Source organism: Anolis sagrei, chromosome X (genome assembly GCF_037176765.1).
Source record: "Anolis sagrei isolate rAnoSag1 chromosome X, rAnoSag1.mat, whole genome shotgun sequence".
NCBI classification, from domain to species: domain Eukaryota; kingdom Metazoa; phylum Chordata; class Lepidosauria; order Squamata; family Dactyloidae; genus Anolis; species Anolis sagrei.
Window position 1 is genome coordinate 8,459,875 of NC_090034.1, and position 22,663 is coordinate 8,482,537.

The following is a 22,663-nucleotide window of genomic DNA, read 5'->3' on the forward strand; positions in this document are numbered from 1 at the left end:
CTGCCATAGATGTGGGCAAAACGTCAGGAGAGAATGCTTCTGGAACATGGCCAGACAGCCCAGAAAACTCACAGCAACCCAGACATTAATCTTATTTCTCTGCAGAGCCAAGGATAACTCAGGAGCATGGTCTACTTTTGATCCAAAGTGGTACAGGAGAGTCTTGCCTATCCAACATAAATGGGCCAGAGGAATGTTGGATAAGCGAAAATGTTGAATAATAAGGAAGGATTATGGAAAAGCCTATTAAATGTCAAATTACATTATGGTTTTGCAAATTAAGCACCAAAACATCATGTTTTACAACAAATCGACAGAAAAAGCAGTTCGATAACACTATCTCATCACACTAGAGGATGAATCCACTTGAAATCTGGTTTCTGCCTCCTGCAGAATTATGGGGTTTGTAGTTTAGTGAGGCTAATGTATTGTCGAAGGCTTTCATGGCTGGAATCACTAGGTTCTTGTGGGTTTTTTCGGGCTATAGGGCCATGTTCTAGAGGCATTTCTCCTGACATTTCGCCTGCATCTATGGCAAGCATCCTCAGAGGTAGTGAGGCTGTTAAAAGCTCTTCTCTCTAAACTACAAACCCCAGAATTCTGCAGGAGGGAGAAACTGGATTTCAAGTGGATTCATTCTCTAGTGTGATGAGGTCCACAGTAACGTTATGAATTTAGCACCAAAACATCGCAGTGTATTGAAACAGATGTGGATCCGGGAGGGGAGCAGACTGTGTTGGATAATACAGAACATTGGATGAGCGAAGGTTGGATAAGCGAGACTCTTGTTGTTGTTCATGGACCAGCCCACGCCAGAGCTCCCTGTCGGCCGTCACCACCCCCAGCTCCTTCGAGGTCCGTCCAGTCACTTCAAGGATGCCATCCATCCATCTTGCCCTTGGTCGGCCCCTCTTCCTTTTGCCTTCCACTTTCCCCAGCATCATTGTCTTCTCTAGGCTTTCCTGTCTCCTCATGATGTGGCCGTATCATGAGGAGCGAGACTCTACTGTACTTTAAAAGATCCCAAATACCCTGGAAGTGCTCCTGGCCGTGTTAGCCATCCAACGTTATTGTGAACCAAACAACAACTAACAAATCTTTCCCATTTTGCTTTCCCTCCAGGACCCAGAATGCAAACTTCCAGAATCCTCGCTGTGAGAACACTCCTTTGATTGGCCGGGAATCTCCTCCCCCTTCTGTAAGTCTTCATAGATTGCTTCTAATGGCTAAAAATAATAATAATCTGTGCTGAAGATTTGTGCAACCATTTCCTGTGCGCTACTTCATTAATACACATCTTATTTAAGCACGAAAGATAAGTCGTCCTGCAGCCAAAGGGAGGTTCTCTCACTCTACCCATCTCCTGGTGTGATGTCTGGGTACCTTTTTGGAAAGGAAAGTATTTTAAATAGGAGGACTGTACCCAGAAGGGAGCCATTAGGAGACTTCGCCTAACGTTATTCTGCCAGGACATTTGCAGGTCATGTCTTGTCAGAGGGATTTCTGAGACTATGTTTGCATCAACACATGACTCTTCTCCAAAATGCACAATCGACAAGGACCAGCCAAGAAAACAGTCTTGTGTTTCGTTTTCTGCTTTGGTATTTGCAGTTTTCACCCAGTTTTGTATTTAATGCTCTGGCAAGGAAAATAAGAAAACCTTTAATGGAAGTTTGGGTTGGTTTGGGTGTTGTTTCAGGCTTCTACTCTGTTTTATTTATTGTGTAATCTCTTTGGTTTCAATTGCATACTAACCTGCAATCAGCCTTCACACAAGTGAGTTAATAGGCAGCTTCAGCACTGAGTAAGAACGTAGAGTAAAATCAGTAGAGCCTCTCTTCGTTTCCCTTCATTTAAAAGCAAAGGTGTGGAAGTGCCCTTAGCCTTCCTTGAGAGCAAACACGTTCAAGAAAAGCAACAAAAATACTGCACATACTCAAGTATAAGCCGGCCCGAATATAAGCTGAGACACCCAATTATATCACAAAAAAACACCTGGAAATACGTATTGACTCGAGTATAAGCTGAGTTTGGGAAATGCAGCAGCGAATGGTAAATTTCAAAATTAAAATAGATACCAATAAAATTAGCAGGTTAAATGTTTTTGAATATTTACATAAAAGTGTTATTTCAGATAAGATTGTCCAACTCTGATTAAGCCATTATTCTAACCTTCTTCAATGTAAATGTGCTTACGTGGCCTTCCAATAGTAATAGAGTAAAATAATAGAAATGTAATAATAACAATAAGAGAGTAAAATAATAATAATAATAATAATAATAATAATAATAAATGGAGTAAAATATGAAATGAAATAATAATAATAAATAAAGTAAAACAATAAAAGCAACAATAATAGAGTAAAACAATAAATGTAATAATAACAGTAATAAAGTAAAACAATAAATGTAATAATAATAATAATTATTATTTTTATTATAGGGTAAAAGAATAAATATAATAATAAAAATAAATAGAGTAAAACAATAAATGTAATAATAACAATAACCTTCTTCAATATAAATGTGCTTACGTAGCCTTCCAATAGTAAAAAAGTAAAATAATAGAAATGTAATAATAACAATAATAGAGTAAAAGAATAAATGTAATAATAATAAATAGAGTAAAAGAAAAAATGTAGTAATAACAATAATAAATAGAGTAAAAGAATAAATACAATAATAATAAATGGAGTAAAATATGAAATGCAATAATAAATAAAAAAATAAAAAAAATAATAAATGTAATAATAAAAGAATAAATGTAATAGTAACAATAATAACAATAATAATAGAGTAAAAGAATAAATGTAATAATAACAATAACCTTCTTCAATATAAATGTGCTTACATAGCCTTCCAATAGTAATAAAGTAAAGTAATAGAAATGTAATAATAACAATAATAGAGTAAAATAATAAATGTAACAATAATAGAGTAAAATAATGTAAATGTAATAATAACAGAGTAAAAGAATAAATGTAATAATAATAAATAGAGTTAAAGAATAAATATAATAATAAATAGGGTAAGAGGTGCCAAAAAAGCTGGACGTTGACGTTGACACAGCATACCTCCTTTCTGTTCGGTCAGTCTCTGTATTATCTATCCAAAACTGCATTGAATGTTTGCCATGTATTTGCACTGTGATCCGCCCTGGGTCCCCTTGGGGAGATAGGGCGGAATATAAATAAAATACTGTTATTATTATATCACAGTATTTTCTCCTTGCCCTTTGATCTCCAGCATTTTTATGGTGTCATAAATTAACCTTCCTTCTTTAAGTGGTCTCTAATTTCTCTACTCACAGCTCAGTTGTTTTTGAACTGCTTAGATGACCAGTAAGCTGGGAGCTCAAATGGGACTTGGGCTTCGAACTCGCCACCTTCTGGACAGCAATGATTTATTGCTGCTAGTGATTAACCTATTGTGCTACAGACCGGCATGGGTTTATTTTATTGCAATTTTCCAGTAAGAGAAAGGGTATCAGATTACAGAACAACATTTAGCCCAAGAACTACATTGGATTCACAAACCTACAGTTACATTGGCTAACAAACAAACAAAGTGAGGATTACATTTTTACTCAGCATTCACATTCACATATACATTTATCCATCACCATACATACATCACTATTTCACCTTCCGCCATCTCCTGGAGAAGAATGTTTCTTAGGCCAGACCCTGTTTCCTTTCAGCCTGCCAACACACAGTCCAAAAACTTCCATAATGCCAAAATGTCAAAACGTATCCTTTCTCTAAGGATCAGGATCCCTGTTTCCCATACAGCAGAACCTGACTCCCTGCATAAAATCCACAATTCCAAAATTGCACACCTTTCTCTTCCCTTGAGAAAAAGAGGCAAGTGACGAGACTATATCCATTGCAGATTTGCCATTCCCAAGGTACACTATCTCTCTCCTTCCCAATGGAGCAGAGCATAGCCGGTGAACAGTATCACTGTTCGTCACACTTGAGAATTATGAGATTGAGTCTTTTATAGGAATATTCTACTGTGTCGGGTTGTTGTAGGTTTTTCAGGCTATATGGCCATGTTCTAGATGCTTATAGAACATGAAAAAACCTACAACAACCCAGTGATTCCAGTCATGAAGGCCTTCAACAACATTCTACTGTGTTGTTCCAAAAAGTTATAAATAATTGACAGATGTTTTTCCAGCCTCAAACATCCTGGCTTCCCAGTTTCCTGACAGATGTTGACTCTTCTTAATTGGTGTTGATAAACACAAGCAGCTTTGTGTTGACTTCCTTCTTAATGTAAGGAATCTTGTAAACATTGCCTTAACTCAGTGGTTCTCAACCTGTGGGCCTACTACTCCCAGAAATCCCAGCCAGTTTACCAGCTGTTAGGGTTTCTGAGAGTTGAAGACCAAAGCATCTGGGGATCCACAGGTTGAGAACTACTGCCTTAAAGGAGTTATTGTGTCCAATTAATGTAAACAAGTTGTTTTTCCCCAAAAAGTTCAACAGAAGAAGAAATTTATTTTTATACCCCGCCTCCATCTCCCCAAAGGGACTCGGGGCAGCTTACATGGGGCCAAGCCCAGACAACATACAATTAAAAGCAAAGCAATAACAAATTACAAAATTAAAATAGCATAAAACCACATAAAAATAATAAACCGGCATCAAGCAACAACAGACTAATTTTGGAGGGGGAAAGGAGGCCAATAGGCAAACTGATTAAAGGGTAAGTGGCTCAATAAGGTGGATAGAAACATATAATAGCATAGGAAATATCATGGAAACAGCAATTAAACAGGATCAGGATCAATTCAGTTTAACTTCCAAAATATGAATAGTAATGTAATATAGGAATTCAAATTAAATGATGATTCAGGTCACGATACAGGTCATTTGTCATAGGAGTCATCAGTCGAAAGCACAACGAAACATTTACGCCTTTAATTCCTTGTGGAATGTGGCTAGGGAGGGTGCCAGCCTAATCTCCCTAGGGAAGGAGTCCCAGAGACAAGGGGCCACCACCGAGAATGCCCTTTCTCTCATCCCCACCAGCCACGCCAGAGATGGGGGCGGGAGCGAGAGAAGAGCATCCCCGGAAGATTTTAAGGATCGTGTGGACTCGTAGGGGAGGAGGCGGTAACACAGATAGGCAGGTCCTGACAATTGATTACCTGTGACAACAGTTAATCAATTGTCACAGTTCTTGTATCAGCAGTTCAGCAACTTTTAATAGCAGTTCCTGGGTGTAGTTGTGTCTTCAGCCCATTTAGACCCCATGCATACACCTTTCATGCAGTTCAATCATAACCACACATATCAAATCTGCACATCATATTTTTGTGACTAGTGTATCCCAAGGCCACTGCAGTTTGGAGAAGCAGTGTCCGTGGAGGCATTTCTGCTTTGGGGTGAAAGGACAAAAGAGAGAGCCAACTCCCTTGCTTGTGGGAAAGCAACACTGAGGGATTACCATCATGTCTATGTGCAAGCAGTTCTGTGCTATGGAACGAAACCCAATTTAGATGTGAGAGAAGAGGGAGATTTCACATGCATGGAATTACAGTCCTCATTCTGATGTTGCAACCCATTTGTTGTGTGTGGCTAAATTCTACTGTACATATGAGCAAGAGGGGAAACTGGAATGCTAACACTCTGTGAAATCAGGTGCTTGGGTGTAGATAGGCACAGATATCCATGAATTATGGACAAGGCTTTAATTCTAAGGTTTACTACGTCCAAACAGGTGTCCAAGCTGATTTAAGAGATTTTAATCATTCTGTATTCTGCACAGTTTTGTTATGGAAACCAAGGCAAAAGCTCTCCTGGAACAGATATTGTGTCTACTTCATTGTTTGTCTTTTCTTTTCCGGTCCCCTTGATCATTCCTTCCCTCCTTTCCGGCCCTTCCTTGCTCCGAGGTCTTCTCCCATAGGATGGTAGAGCCCTCCCTGTCATTGGCATACGCACCACTGCGTGTCACTTGCTTGCACTGTGTTTTTCATGCACGTTGAGGCTGCACTCTCTTTTTCTCTCTTTCCTGCATCATCACAGTTGTATTTGGCTGCCATGGACAGTAGCAGCCATATGAGCTGGCAGTTTAAGCCCTCGGACAGTGCTCGGACGTACTGGTAGCAGCGCCCGCAAAACCAAACAGGTACTGAAACAAGGTCCTTCTCGCTGGACCCCTCCCACCCACCTGCCCGCCCGCCCCCCGCCATCCCTGCACTTATTCCCTCCGCCGGCCAGTGCCGCAGTCTTCACGTCCCTTCTTCCTGCACTTCCCACTCCCATCCCTTCCCCGCCCAGGGTTTACGCTAGCTTCCCTTGCCCTGGTGCTTAGTCACGGAGCAACATCAGCATCCCTCCCCAGCAATGCTTCCTGTGGTCATCATGGCAGCAAGGGTCTTGCCTCTCCAAAGAGCAATGGTCTACCCTCTTTACAGCAGCCTCGAGTTTAGATGCTGCCAGATGTCTCAAACCAAAGATACAGCAGTTGTATGCAAACACGTAAAATAATATTTAGCACAGTGGTTTCCAACCTTTTTGTACCAGGGACCTCTTGACCAGGGACCACTCTCCAACATTAGTACCAAAAGGGTTGCGAATCAGTTTTTGGTCAACTTTAGATTTGGTTTGGTTATTTGGGGTGCTGATTCAGAAAATTATATATAAACCCAATTTTCCTAGTTTCCAACAGACCTCACAATCCCTGAGGATGCCTGCCATAGATGCAGGCAAAATGTCAGGAGAGAATGCTTCTGGAACAGGGCCAGACAGCCAGGAAAACACACTACAACCCATCTCCAGTTATGGCTAGGAAAGGATCCTTTCTAAAGCCCAGGAGTGCTGTAGATGGACATGTTATAATGTGGCTTCTTGAGAAGTGTGCAATGTATCATGACTGGAAGAAGCCTTCACCTGAGAATTCAAGGAGCACCAACTGGTAGATGCATCAGGGGTTGGACAAAGTGTAGGAAACCTTCATGATGTGTGAGTTCAGTGACTTGGACATGCCATTCGGACTCATGTGTTAAGCCTGAATCCCAATGCTAGGTATTTGCGCATAGTTTCATCCCGTGCACTTTTCCAGCTGAAAACCAACCAACCTGCAGCTTCCCCTGTGGGAACAAACTGGAAAAATGCCTCCGCCGGCCGAAAAAGACATTCTTGGTCTTTCTCCAGTTTGGGTTGGCCGCCTAGGATGACCAGCCACGGCCTGTTTGTCTACATCCAACCTGTTGCACTCACGTCACCCCTTCCCGCTTTCTGGGGCTTTTCTGCTGCTGTCCTGTGCTGGCTTCCACTCTCCGGTGTCACTTGCCTTGTCTACATTCTTGTCCATGGCTTGCTCTGCTTTGGCATTTGCTTGTGGGTCTTGGAGATGTTGACAGGAACGTGAGAAAAACAGCCTTGTCCTGGTGCTGTCCGTCCAGAGCATGAGTGGAGACGTATGTCTGTCTGTATGCCATTAATGCATGTTGCTCGCCTTCTCCAAAATGCATTTTCCTCTCTTGTGAGCAGTCTTGCTTTGGCCTTATTGGGACAACCAAGGCTTGCTGCAGCATTATTCTCATGGATGTGAACATCGTTGACTGTTGTTGCTTGAATGATCAATATTTACGAAACTTGTGTTTCAGGTGATATGTTTTTGGGGGGATAAAACTCAGAAATAGTTCAGAATATACTTCCTTCTTAGGGACAGAGATGTGAACAGTGGTTGTAGATTTTACTTTTGAAAATAATTAATGTTCTTGATGGAATTAGAGCACTACCTATATGGTTTGCCATGAAAAAGGAGTTTTGCTTGGTATTTGGAAATTAGAGGTGCCCCTTTGGATGGTAAAGAGGGATAGATGTTTCCAATGGGTGGGAATAGAGATCGATGAGTAACCAAAGAGAAATAATAATAATAATAATAATAATAATAATAATAATAAACAGATACCAAATGTAGACTCTGCAAGGAAGCAGATGAAACAATTGATCCCATCCTCAGCTGCTGCAAGAAGATCACGCAGACAGACTACAAGCAGAGGCACAACACTGTTGCTCACATGATTTATTGGAACTTGTACCACAAATACTATCTGCCTGCAACAAAGAACTGGTGGGATCACAAGCTGGAAAAAGTTACAGAGAATGAAAACGCCATACCATTTCTAGCTTTCAGTCTGTATATGAAAATTTTGCAATAAAAAATAATAATAATTTAAAAAAAGAGAATGAAAACGCCAAACTCCTCTGGGATTTCTGGATTCAGACTGACAGAGTTTTGGAGCATAATACTCCTGACCTCAAAATCGTGTTAAAAAACAAAGTATGGATTGTTGGTGTTGCAATCCCAGGTGACAGCAGGATTGAAGAGAAACGACTGGAAAAGTTGGCACGATATTAGGATTTAAAAATTGAACTGCAAAGACTCTGACACGAGCCAGTCAAGGTGGTCCCAGTTGTGATCGGCACACTGGGTTGTTGTTGTTCATTCGTTCAGTCGTCTCCGACTCTTCGTGACCTCATTGACCAGCCCACGCCAGAGCTCCCTGTCGGCCGTCACCACCCCGAGCTCCCTCAAGGTCAGTCCAGTCACTTCAAGGATGCCACCCATCCATCTTGCCCTTGGTCGGCCCCTCTTCCTTTTGCCTTCCACTTTCCCCAGCATAATTGTCTTCTCTAGGCTTTGCTGTCTCCTCATGATGTGGCCAAAGGACTTCCACTTTGTCTCTAGTCTCCTTCCCTCCAATGAGCAGTCGGGCTTTATTTCCTGGAGGATGGACTGGTTGGATCTTCTCGCAGTCCAAGGCACTCTCAGAACTTTCCTCCAACACCACAGCTCAAAAGCATCTCTCTTCCTTTGCTCAGCCTTCCGTAAGGTCCAGCTCTCACATCCGTAGGTTACTACAGGGAATACCATGGCTTTGACTAGGCGGATCTTTGTTGCCAGTCTGATGTCTCTCCTCTTTACTATTTTATCGAGTGCAGTGCCTAAAGACCTTGGCCTGCACTTAAACACAATCAACACTGACAAAATTACCATCTGCCAGCTGCAGAAGGCCACCTTACTGGGATCTGCACACATTATTTGCCGATACATCACACAGTCCTAGACACTTGGGAAGTGTCCGACTTGTGATCCAATTCAACAGCCAGCAGAGTGTCTGCTATGGACTCATCTTGTTGTGTTTCAAATAACAATTATACTTTATTTATATACTGCTCCATCTCCCTGGGGGACTCAGAGCAGTTTCCAAGTAACATTATCAATACATACAGAGTAAACAACATAACCATAAGATTAACAAAACAATGTAAGCATAAAAATTGTTGCCATAACACACACACATATATATTAAAAAATAAACTGCCTGTTCAAGGCAATTTAAAAGGCCAGGCTGAGATTAGTGCAAGCTCAAAAATTATAGGGGCCCCAGGAATTAAGTGCAATGCTATAGCAGGCAACAACAATAATAGGTATGGGTCTATGGCTGTTCATTTCCGGGGACTATTAGAGGAAGTGACCTGGGTAAGTGGTAGGAAGTAGAAGGCCATGGTCAACAATATCTAGGACTGAGCTAGAATTAGTCATTCCCAAAGGCTTGTTGAAACCACCTGGTCTTCAAGCTCTTACGAAAGGAGTAGAGGGATGGGGCCTGTCTAATTTCCCTGGGGACAGCGTTCCAGAAGTGGGGGCCACCACTGAGAAGGCCCTCTCTCTCGTCCCTACCAAACATACTTGTGATGGTGGTGGGAGCAAAAGGAGGGTCTTCCCGGAAGATCTTAGAGTTCGCGCCAGTTCATAGAAGGAGATGCAATCGTGGAGATAGACAGGGCCCGAAACATTTAGGGCTTTATAGATCATAACCTGCACCTTGAATTTGGCTCGTCAACTTATTGGCAGCCAATGAAGCTGTTTTAATAAGGGCGTTGTATGCATGAAACTGATTACTGCAGACGCAGACTGTGGCCAGGAAATCAGAAGATGCTTCCTTCTTGGGAGGAGAGCCATGTCCCGTCTCGATAAAATAGTAAAGAGTAGAGACATCAGACTTGCAACAAAGATCCATTGCCTAGTCAAAGCCATGGTATTCCCTGTAGTAACCTACGGATGTGAGAGCTGGACCTTAAGGAAGGCTGAGTGAAGGAAGATCGATGCTTTTGAGCTGTGGTGCTGGAGGAAAGTTCTGAGAGTGCCTTGGACTGCGAGAAGATCCAACCAGTCCATCCTCCAGGAAATAAAGCCCGACTGCTCATTGGAGGGAAGGAGACTAGAAACAAAGTTGAAGTGCTTTGGCCACATCATGAGGAGACAGGAAAACCTAGAGAAGACAATTATGCTGGGGAAAGTGAAAGGCAAAAGGAAGAGGGGCCGACCAAGGGCAAGATGGATGGATGGCACCCTTGAAGTGATTGGACTGACCTTGAAGGAGCTGGGGGTGGTGACGGCCGACAGGGAGCTCTGGCGTGGGCTGGTCCATGAGGTCACAAAGAGTCAGAGACGACTGAACAAATGAACAACAACAACAACATGCATGAAACTGAATAAACATTACATTCAGGTGGAAGACCTTAATGCAGCCTTGTGACAGCCATAATTGCACTTGGAAGTTGTGACTGCAAGGGCTTTGTTAAGCTGGCTTTGAGGGTTAGTTAGCAGAATTTCTGAAACAAGGCTGTTAACAAGTTGTGGTGTGAGCTCTATAAAGTATAAGACATTAACAGAGTTGAATGGAGATAAGGCTTGAGTCACATGCCTGTTACTCCAAGTGTGTGTGTGTGTGTATATAAATACAACTTGGCTGAAGGTTGTTGGTTTTTTTAATGTGAAAGATTAATATTTTGGCATCAAAGTTCACTTGTTGGAAGAAGTAAATATTTATTATAGATCATCACGATCCTGTGTAGTTTATACTCCGTTTCCCCAAAAGTAAGACTTCCTCTGAAAATAAGACCTAGTAGGGTTTTTGCTGAATTGTTAAATATAAGGCCTCCCCCGAAAGTAAGACCTAGTAAAGTTTATATACTACTGTACAGGATATAATCAATGTTCATTTTTCTATTCAACAATAAATGTGAATTCTTCTTCATGGAAAAATAAGACATCACCTGAAAATAAGACCTGGTAGGGGTTTTGCTGAATTGTTAAATATAAGGCCTCCCCCAAAAGTAAGACCTAATAAAGTTTATATACTACTGTACAGTATATAATCAATGTTCATATTTATTTTCAACAATAAATGTGAATTCTTCTTCATGGGAAAATAAGACATCGCCTGAAAATAAGACCTAGTAGGGGTTTTCTGAATTGTTAAATATAATGCCTCCCCCAAGAGTAAGACCTAGCAAAGTTTATATACTACTGTACAGTATATAATCAATGTTCATTTTTCTATTCGACAATAAATGTGAATTCTTCTTCATGGAAAAATAAGACATCACCTGAAAATAAGACCTAGTAGGGTTTTTGCTGAATTGCTAAATATAAGGCCTCTCCCGAAAGTAAGACCTAGTAAAGTGTATATACCATTGCACAGTATATAATTAATGTTCATATTTATTTTCAACAATAAATGTGAATTCTTCATCATGGAAAAATAAGACATTCCCTGAAAATAAAACCTACCTAGCGCATCTTTGAAAGCAAAAATTAATATAAGACACTGTCTTGTTTTCGGGGAAACAAGGTAGCAGCCACAAGCTATTAAAGCTACTATCTTATATTTCCCAGGCATATTTCAGAGGAGTCGTAGAATACTCTGCTTAGTATTACTATGAGTTATTCACACAAGAGGGCAATATTTAATGTTCTTTGGAAATTGAGATTTTTTTTTGGTTTCATTTCTTAGTGATGCCAAGTTTTCATTTGCCTAAACACAGTCTTTTTATGATTACGTGATTCATTGCTTTTCGATGAGCAGCTACTATATTTGAATGACATTATTGTTGGTCTTCTCTTGGGCTGAAAATGTGTAGTTTTTCATTTTGAATTTGTTATTATGGTTCTTAATTGAATTTTGGAAATACCAGTGATATTTAATTCTGTGTTAATGTTTGTATACTTGTAGATTTTCAACTGTTCTGAAAGGCTTTTAATGTATGCTGCTTTGAGTCCCCTTGTTGGAGAGAAAAGTGGGGTATTATTATTATTGATGATGATGATGATGATGATGATGATGATGATGATGATGAGATGATGATGTATTTCTGAGAAGGCATGCACGGTAATGCATTGATGCACCTTTCCCACTCAGAATGAGCGAAAGGCCCGACCTTCTGCATCTTTATGTAGTTCTTCTGTCAATTGTGATAGCTTTACATAAGTAATGTCTTCCACCTTTAGTATACCTAACAATATTATTGCTTTCTGTCTTTGTCGTTTTGCCAAAACTCTTGCAAGAATTTCAACAACAACAACAACAACAACAACAACAACAACAATAATAATGGCACGTGTGATCTGCTGTGGACTCATCTTGTTGTGTTTCATATTATTATTATTATTATTATTATTATTATTATTATTACTATGGCACAAGCCAGTCAAGGTAGTCCCAGTGGTGGTTGGCACACTAGGTGCAGTGCCTAAAGACCTTGGCCTGCACTTAAACACAATCGGCACTGACAAAATTACCATACGTCAGCTGCAGAAGGCCACCTTACTGGGATCTGCACGCATTATTCGCCAATACATCACACAGTCCTAGACACTTGGGAAGTGTCCAACGTGTGATCTGCTGTGGACTCATCTTGTTGTGTTTCAAATAATAATAATAATAATGATAATAATAATAATCTTTATTTATATTCTGCTCTTTCTCCCCGAGGGGACTCAGGGCAGATTACAGAACACATATACAACAAACATTCAATGCCATTATACAATTAACAAGGACAGACAATACATAACAGAAGTAAAGGTTTCCCCATCTTTTCCATTTCTGGCATCTGGAGGCTGTGCTGGACTCTGGCCACACGGGGATGCTGTTGCTCCATCTTCCATGATGAGGAGCTTTGTCATACTTAGACATTCTCCCAATCGAATCACCATTATGTCCTTATGGGTGCCTTTTATTACTTCCCTTATGGGCACCTTTTATTACTAAAGTGGTACCTATTTATCTACTCACATTTCTGTTTTCGATCTGCTAGGTGGGCAGGGAGCTGGGGCTGATGGCGGGTGCTCACCCTGACCCAAGCTTGAACTTCTAAACTTTCAATCTGCAGGATTTTCTGGAGCTTTGTGGTTTAACCCGCTTCGCTAAGCCCGGCTTCTAGTATATTACAAGTCTTAACTTCCCTACCTACAAATTATCTTTCTGTTATGTAGGGCTTCTTGTTTCATATTAAATGCTTGAAATGAATAAACCCATAAGCACCATTTCGTGAAAATAAATATATTTGTGTGTATTGTTGAAGGCTTTCATGGCTGGTATCACTGGGTTGTTGTTGGTTTTTCAGGCTATATGGCCATGTTCTAGAGCAGTGGTTCCCAACCTTGCTAATGCCGTGACCCCTTAATGCAGTTCCATATGCTGTGGTGACCCCCAACCATAATATTGTTTTTGTTGCTACTTGATACCTGTCATTTTACTACTTTATAAATCGTAATGTAAATATCCGATATGCAGGATGTATTTTCATTCACTGGACTAAAATGAGCAGAAAAACCAAATATGCCCAAATCTGAATGCTAGTGGGGTTGGGGGAGGATTGATCTTGTAATTTGGGAATTGTAGTTGCTGGGATTTATAGTTCACCTATAATCAAAGAGCATTCTGAACTCCACCAGTGATGGAATTGAACCAAACTTGGCACACAGAACTCCCATGACGATTAGAAAACACTGGAAGGGTTTTGTGGGCATTGACCTTGAGATTGGGAGTTGTAGTTCACCTATATCCAGAGGAGTGCTGTGGATTCATGCAATGATGGATCTGGACCAAACTTGACATGAATACTCAATATGCCCAAATGTGAACACTGGTGGAGTCTGGGGAAAATAGACCTTGACATTTGGGAGTTGTAGTTATTGGGATTTATAGTTCACCTACAATCAAAGAGCATTCTGAACTCGACCAACAATAGAATTGGGTCAAACTTCCCACACAGAATCCCAATAACCAACAGAAAATACTATGTTTTCTGATGGTCTTTGGCGACCCCTTTGACATCCCCTCACGACCCCCTCAGGGGTCCCGACCCCCAGGTTGAGAAACACTGTTCTAGAGGCATTCTCTCCTGACGTTTTGCCTGCATCTATGGCAAGCATCCTCAGAGGTAGTGAGGTGACCTCACAACCTCTGAGGATGCTTGCCATAGATGCAGGCAAAACGTCAGGAGAGAATGCTTCTAGAACATGGCCATATAGCCCGAAGCATCCTCACAACCTCTGAGGATGCTTGCCATAGATACAGGCAAAACGTCAGGAGAGAATGCTTCTAGAACATGGCCATATAGCCCAAAAAACCTACAACAACCCATATTTTTTGTGTATTAGATGGCAATGCATGTTGTTTTCCCTGTAGCTCTTCCTTCTTACCTTTCAGCCTTGTGTCCCAACAGGGAAGGTGGGTTTCAGTGATTCTCTCCTATACAGCTCACATTTTGCAACACATCCTATATGTCTGTATTCTGCTGATAACGTTAATGTTATTTCCCACTCAACTCTTCCTTTGCGCGATTGAAAGAGGAAATCTGATGAGGAGGAACTCTCCACTTGTAAGTTGGGTTTGCCTGTGATCCATTTCTTCTCACTACTTAAGCAAGAGAGCACTTGGACGGAGTACTATGGATTTGTTTGTTTTTTTACTTTGTGTGTTGTATATGCCCTGTCTATACTACAGACTTGTTTAAGGCTCACTCCAGTTTAACTGCCTGAGCTTTTCCCTGCCTCAAATCCTAAGAATTATAACACTATGTAACAACATTTGAAAAATGTTCTGTTCCTGGTTTGAAAGTGTTATTTCCTGTTTACTTGTGAGGTACTTACTTTGAAAGCAGTTGTTCTACTCCAGAAACTTCGTTTTTGTGGCTGCCACAAACTAGGATGAATTGGTTGAGACTCTCTTATGAGATGTTCATTAGGCTTGTGCACGGATTCAGATCGGTCAGTTCTCTTCGGCCAAATTGACTTGTTTGGTTTGGCCAGCTGTCCATAATGGCCACAAATGGAGTTTAGGAAGGAGGCAGCCACTAGAAGGAAAATCTCGAGGGGGAAAAAGACACCACTCCAGGCGGGGCAAAGAGGGGGCTTTTTAAAGGAAGCCCTGGGTAGGATAGCTCCAGTCTGATTGCTCTTCCTTCCCTGGAAAATGGGAAGCCTCCTTAAAATACCAAGCTGTGTGTTGCTGGAAGAGAGATCACACCCGCCTGCACTGCCTGTCTCCTCTGGAGTAGAAACAGCTTTAACAAAGCATTAAATCCAATCTCTTCTACAGAAAGACTGGCATCTTAAACCCTTTCTTTAAATCCAGGTGTCCTCTACAGACCAAAGCTGTCCCGTTTTGCTTCCTTAAAACAGCCTCAATACAAAATTGAAAGTAAAAGAAAAATGCTTTACTCCAGCAAACAAAATAAGCAAATGCAGGGTTGTTGTAGGGTTTTTTTTCAGGCTACATGGCCATGTTCTAGAGGCATTCTCTCCTGACGTTTCGCCTGCATCTATGGCAAGCATCCTCAGAGGTAGTGAGGTCTGTTGGAATTAGGAAAATGAGTTTATATATCTGTGGAATGACCAGGGTGGGACAAAGAACTCTTGTCTGTTGGAGCTAGGTGTGAGAGCAAACAGAGAGGAAGCAATCAAGGACATCTAATCACCTCTCAACAAAAGATTGCCCCAGGCACTGCCAGGCCATCAAATGCTAATCAAGGCGGTCAGATGAAACATTCACACCTAGCTCCAACAGACAAGAATTCTGATGCTTTTGATCAGAATGCTTTTGATCCACGTTTTAATGAAGGATATAAGGACAAACAATTCAATTGCCTAAAATGACAGGAAGGGGAGCCCAGGGAGTCCCCAATTGCCACCAGTGGGGCATGATCTAGCTGCATTTTTTGGCTGCGAACCAAAATGGCTATCCAGTTACCCACCCATTTTCGGAGACGCATGAAAACGGATACGGGAGTCTACTGGTATTGGGCCAGGAGAAACAGATCGTGATTCAGCCAAAATGCACAAGCCTAATATTTAGTGAAAAACTTTATCAAAATATGCTTAAAAGAAATCATATCAGAAGTGGTTTGGAAAACTGCAAGTCGTTTCTAATGTGAGAGAATTGACTGTCTGCAGAGATGTTGCCCAGAGGACACCCAGATGTGTTACCATCCTGTGGGAGGCTTTTCTCATGTGATGGCATGGGAAGCTGGGCTGACAGACGGAGTTCAGAAGTGGCTTGGGAAACTGCAAGTCGCTTCTGGTGTGAGAGAATTGACTGTCTGCAGAGATGTTGCCCAGACGACACCCGGATGTGTAACCATCCTGTGGGAGGCTTTTCTCATGTGACTGCATGGGAAACTGGGCTGACAGATGGAGTTTAGAAGTGGCTTGGGAAACTGCAAGTCACTTCCAGTGTGAGAGAATTGACTGTCTGCAGAGACGTTGCCCAGAGGACACCCGGATGTGTTACCATCCTGTGGGAGGCTTTTCTCATGTGACTACATGGGAAGCTGGGCTGACAGACGGAGTTCAGAAGTTGCTTGGGAAACTGCAAGTCGCTTCTGGTGTGAGAGAATTGACTGTCTGCAGAAATGTTGCCCAGACGACACCCGGATGTGTAACCATCCTGTGGGAGGCTTTTCTCATGTGACTGCATGGGAAGCTGGACTGACAGGCAGGAGCTAACCCCATCTCCTGGATTTGAACCGCCGACCTTCAGGTCAGCAGTTCAGCCAGCACAAGGGTTTAACCTATTTTACCACCATGGCTCCTAGCAAAATATGATATGGTAGGATGTCCCACAAAAACAAAGTTATTCCATTTTAACACATTTTCCCCAGGGAGGCTTTTCTCATGTGACTGCATGGGAAGCTGGACTGACAGACAGGAGCTCACCCCATCTCATGTATTCGAAACGCCTACCTTCAGGTCAGCAGTTCAGCTGGCACAAGTGTTTAACCCATTTTACCACTGCTGCTCCTAGCAAAATGTGTTATTGTAGGATGTTCCACAAAAACAAAGTTATTCCATTTTAACACATTTTCCCCAGGGAGGCTTTTCTCATGTGACTGTATGGGAAACTGGACTGACAAACAGGAGCTCACCCCATCTCATGGATTCGAACCCCTGCCTTCAGGTCAGCAGTTCAGCTGGCACAAGGGTTTAACCCATTTTACCACCGCTGCTCCTAGCAAAATATGTTATGGCAGGATGTCCCACAAAAACAAAGTTATTCCATTTTAACACACTTTCCCCATGTTTTTATGATAGAATCAATTAGGAATTGACATTTATAATCCAGGAACAAAAAAATGTGTTATATAGTGTGATAGTGTTACATAGTGTTACATTGTGGTTAAATGAGAAGACCAAGGATCCCATATTAGGGAATCCTAGGTGCCTCCTGTTCCTCTTGAGGAATGAAATGACAAACTGGTTTGAATGGGAGTGCTGCAGTTACCGAATCTCCTGCCGTTCTCCAACCTGGGAACCTTCTGTGTTGTTGATTCTGTAAACCTTGAGATGAAGTTTGCGAAATGATTGCCAACCAGCCTGCAAGTAACTGCACATCTTGAGGGCAGGGGATTATGTGATGGACTCCCCCTGTTTTACCTTCTTCTGATTATGAATGCCCAACTGATGTTGTTCTTTCTCTTTGTGTTTTGTCTCCTTCTCCCTGTCTCCTTCTCCAGTACACCTCCAGCATGAGAGCCAAATACCTCGCCACCAACCAGCCTCGGCCGGACACTGGCAGTGTGCATTAAAGACTCTGAACGTGTTTTAAGTCAATCAAAACAAAAACAAAACAAACGGAAGAAAACGTGCCAACTGCTGCCGCCCGCCCTCCGCTGCCCTCGCAGACCAGCCCTGCTTCCCCTGCCTCCCTCGCCCTGGATCCGACTCTATCGCTTTTCCTGCTTCTCCTGCCTTGGCCTGGGACATGTCTCTTTGGGACCATCTCTGATGGAAGAGTATTCCAGATCCAGTCAATGCTTTCTTGCACCTGTTTGTGTGTGTGGGGAGAGAGAGAGAGAGAAATGAATGCACATGCATGCACACACACGCAGGAGATCGACCCATCCGCCTGCTTTGCTCTGTGGTGTTTTGGAATCCATGCTTGAGGACAACTTTTCAGGAAATTGCAAGCTGTTTCTCATCTCCTCCCAGTGGGGGTCTCTTTCCAATCCGAAAATGACCTGTCTCAATTGTGCGAAAGTGTTTGTGGATGTGACAACATGACCTAAGGAAGCCTCCTTCAATGCGCACACTGTCATAAAGTTCCAATGCGCCCAACCCTTTTTGCAGCTGCTCTTGAGAAGCCCATTTCCCAGCATCAAGCGAAATCTAGGAAGCCATTTGATCCTTCCATTTGAGGATGAGAAGGTCTGCTGATCCAATCATCCTCCTTTGTGTGTATTGGATGCCCCCCCCCTGATACAACTTTATGTCTCTCTTTTTGTACCTGGGACGAATGAGTGGGCTTCCTGTACCAGATACTCTACACACGTGTGTGTGTGTACAAACCGACAACACACACATCCACCGGTTGCACTATACCTGCCCTTTGGACTATACCTTCTAAGCTATCAGCAAGACATCCTGGAAACTGGATTCAGCAATTTCTTCTGGTGCCAAAATCATAGAATCATAGAATCAAAGAGTTGGAAGAGACCTCATGGGCCATCCAGTCCAACCCCCTGCCAAGAAGCAGGAATATTGCATTCAAATCACCCCTGACAGATGGCCATCCAGCCTCTGCTTAAAATATTTTAGAGTTGCAAAGAAAAAGAAAGAGAAAAGCTTTGTAGGGTGTAGAGGAAGCGTCCAGCCTCAACTGTTATCTGCCTTTGCTTGAATTCAACCCACATCAAGACCAAACAAGGTTGCCATCAGAAATGGGACTTTTTGCATATGTGTTGTCGAAGGCTTTCATGGCCGGAATCACTGAGTTGCTGTGAGTTTTCTGGGCTGTATGGCCATGTTCCAGAAGCATTCTCTAGCATATGGTTTTACTTCTTCCCTGGCTCAGTAGACTTCCTGCCGTTGCTTCTTCCAATTTTGCAGGGACAAATAGCTAATATAATGTTGGAAATGTTACCTTTAGGCATAATTTGGAGCTCCTTAAAGAATCTTTTAAGGTTTCTGTTGATCCTGTCTCCCAGGACCAGAAAGCAGAACAAAGATATAATACTGTGATGCCAGCAGGGAATGCTCCCTTCTTCGGACTCATCAGACTGCCAGGCTAAATTCCCAACCTTTGTTGCACAAACCACATGCAACCCAATCCCAGTTGCCTCTTAATGAGCTGTCTATGGACAGCAAAGACCAATGGCAACAAAGTGGAGATGAGGATCAATGTGTGCCTGCACCAGCCCCCCCAACTGCCTTGAAGGTGCTTTATTTAGTAGGAACCATTGGGGTGTGGGTGAGAAGGAAGGACCACAACACCACACAAAGGAACATTTCACTTCCATTGTTTTGGGTTCCCTGTGCAACCTGATTCTGCAGTAAGTGACTAGGAAAACGCAGACTAAAAGCTTTCCAATGTCAGCTAAGGTAGTACATCTCCTATCTGGTGTCCAATATCTGTCTTTATTGACAGAACTAGGCAGATCTTGTTTCACAGTTTCACCTCTGACGGTGCAGCCAGCATTTTCCTCTTTGCTCCAGACGGTATTGCAGAACTCCTCCAAACTCACAAACCTTTAGCTTTTTTGCTGCTGAGGTTCTTTTCCAACACACATTGTGCACATTCAAGGGGAAGATTTACCACTTCCGATAAATTTGCTTCCTCTGGTTTGGTGCAGACAGAGGTGACTTCACAGGCTACAGTTTATGGAGAGAATAGTAGAAATGTAAACAGCCATGAGATTTTTGGGAAAGTAGAATGCAGCTTACGTTGATGCTGTTGCAACACTCTCAAAAGGGTGGTTGCTCAGGTTTCCATACGTATAGACAACATAGTAGTCTCTTTAAATGTATCCTTTCATCTAGATCAGTGGTTCCTAACATTTGGACCTTCAGTTGTTTTGGACTTCAGCTCCCACAGTTCCTAACATCTGGTAAGCTGGCTGGGATTTCTGGGCGCTGAAGGCCCAAAAGTTAGGAACCACTGATCTAAACTGAGGTAATATTGGCTGGGGTTTCTGGGAGTTGAAGTCCAAAGAAGGCCCAAAACTTGGGAACCACTGATCTAAACTAAGGTCATATTGGCATCTGCTTCTATTAAGAGAAAGGACAGAAAAGGTGAAGTTGGATAAGGCAGAAAGGTGTGCGCACAACCAATTGAGGGAGAGCTCCTTTCCATCCAGCTCCCCAAATGGCCCAATGCCCCCTTTTTTAGGGCTGCGTCCCCCATTTCCAAGCAATTAAACCAGGATTCTCCTTTAGTTCTCAATCCCCAGGGGCTATAGTTAGTCCTGAGTATGAACAGTGGTCCGTATGCTAACTTTGCCTTGAAAACTTCCATTTATTTGCTCGTCACTGTTTGAGGTATGTGCTTTAAAAGTTAACATTAGCTAGACACTTCAGCCACTCGAAACATGTCGAAAGACCAGAAAGTTATCCTTGGGAATCAAACTTGAAGATCGTGGAAGGATAAGTGTTTGTTTTTAAAGGCAAGGGAGCAAGGTCTTTCCTCTTACTAGTGCAACAGAGAGGAGTAATGCATCATGTATGCCAGTCAGTGCTGATTTTAAGAGAGAGGACAAAAATCCTTATCTTACAGAAACCACTATAGAAATTACCTTCCTTCCAGAAGCAGTTACCACTTAACACTGTGAAGAAGAAACTCCAACTGAGTCCTGTTTGTGGATCATGAACTGGAAGAGCTATTCGGTGTCTTTAAATGGATTTCAAGGAGGGGACCATGTGGTAAAATCAAGATCTTTGTATACTCTATTGTAGATTGTGTCTGGGGACTTTAGATTTGAAGTGACTGCAGAGCGATAGAGCCACGGCTCCCAACCATCTCATTGCAAATAATGCAGGACCTCTGTATATTTTGATCAATGCAGGCTTGATTTTTAATTAAATCATTAAAAAATTCCTTGAGTGTCACCAAGAGCACAATGAATCTGCATTGGACATAACGACATGTGTGGTCCCTCGTCATGGTTTGAGGAGAAGAGCAAACAGCTACGGCAACTTGGTGCACCTCCTGGCCGAGTCCAAAGTATCTCTGGTTGCATCATGTTTGTGGAAGGGGGGTTATGCACATCTTTTGACAAGGAAAAGGAGTCTCACGCATCCTTTGAACCCAGGACCAGCTTGAAACCGTTGATTGGCAGGGCTTTGTCTTTCCGTCAGCTCTGGTGCCAATCAGGGCTCTTAAAAGTATTGTTGGTGTCGCCAACGAAACCGGCAAAAGACTCCCATTATTTTCTCCTTTCGGATTTGTATAAGTTTTTCATGTGATGAGAATCCTAATGCCATATCGCTTGGAATGTGTCCCAACTAACTTCCTCAGCTACTCTCAGATCATTTCAAAGCCTTCAACATGCTACGAAGTTCCTTTGCAAAAAGAAACCTGGAGAAACGAGCGACTGATGTTGAGTATCGTCTGGATCCGAATCCGGATGCGACGCCGATACGTTGGAACGGGAAACCGGAGTGTTACGTAAATACTCTTTCCTTTGAGCACATATGTGGCCATTTGCTTGTCTGGTTGATTTAGTTGATTTATTTGTTCCCCTCCCCGTAACATCATCACAGCACTTTTTAAAAAAAAAAATCAAAGGAAAAAAAAGCAAATGTGAACCAAGAACCTTCCTTGTCAAGCACACAAACATCTCCACAATGTGAAATGTATATAGCATGTTGGATTCTTGGGAGTCCAGTGTTCAAGACTACATTGTAATTGTTTCAAGAAGAAGAAGAAAAAAGAAAAGAAAATTGAATCAAAAGACTTGGCTGTGAATTTATTTTTATGTGTGTGCCGTCTTGGAAATAAGTGTAGTGTTTGTATCCTGTGTGTAATAATTAGCTGACTCCACATTGAGTTCAATTCTGCTTCTTCTTGGGTTTTTTTGTAAAGGGTTCAGGGTAAGAACTTGTCATTCATTCACGTATCAAAACCTGAGGAACTAGACTAGGCATGGGCAAACTTCGGCCCTCTCTCCAGGTGTTTTGGACTACAACTCCCACAATTCCTAACAACCTCAGGCCCTTTCCTTTCCCCCCTCAGCCTGAGGCTGTTACGAATTGTGGGGGTTGGTGCTCATCTCCATTTCTAAGGCGAAGAGCCGGCGTTGTCCATAGACACTTCCAAGGTCATGTGGCCAGCATGACTGCATGGAACGCCGTTACCTTCCCACTGGAACAGTACCTATTGATCTACTCACATTTGCATGTTTTCGAACTGCTAGGTTGGCTGAAGCTGGGGCTAACAGCGGAAGCTCACACTGCTCCCTGAATTTGAACCTGTGATCTTTTGGTAAGCAAGTTCAGCAGTGGTTTAACCCATTGCATCACCGGGGGCTCCATAGTGTGAGAGGGTATATCAAAACCTTTACAGATATTTTAC

The 22,663-nt window shown here is 42.3% G+C and overlaps 1 protein-coding gene across 2 annotated transcripts in view; it reads left to right on the forward strand.

Annotated features, from left to right (window-relative positions):
* The window catches only part of LOC132782164 (protein tweety homolog 3), a 168,252-nt gene extending 149,481 nt beyond the window's left edge, over nt 1-18,771 (forward strand). Inside the window, exons 13-15 of one of the 2 annotated variants that reach the window (XM_067460633.1) lie at nt 1,123-1,198; nt 6,039-6,141; nt 17,832-17,917. In XM_067460633.1, the coding sequence (XP_067316734.1) occupies nt 1,123-1,198; nt 6,039-6,119 (157 nt within the window). In that variant the 3' untranslated portion in view covers nt 6,120-6,141; nt 17,832-17,917. Of the gene's footprint in view, nt 1-1,122; nt 1,199-6,038; nt 6,142-17,831 lie in introns of both variants that reach the window. The other variant, XM_067460634.1, reaches the window with a different exon arrangement.
* The last annotated feature ends 3,892 nt before the right edge of the window (nt 18,772-22,663 follow it).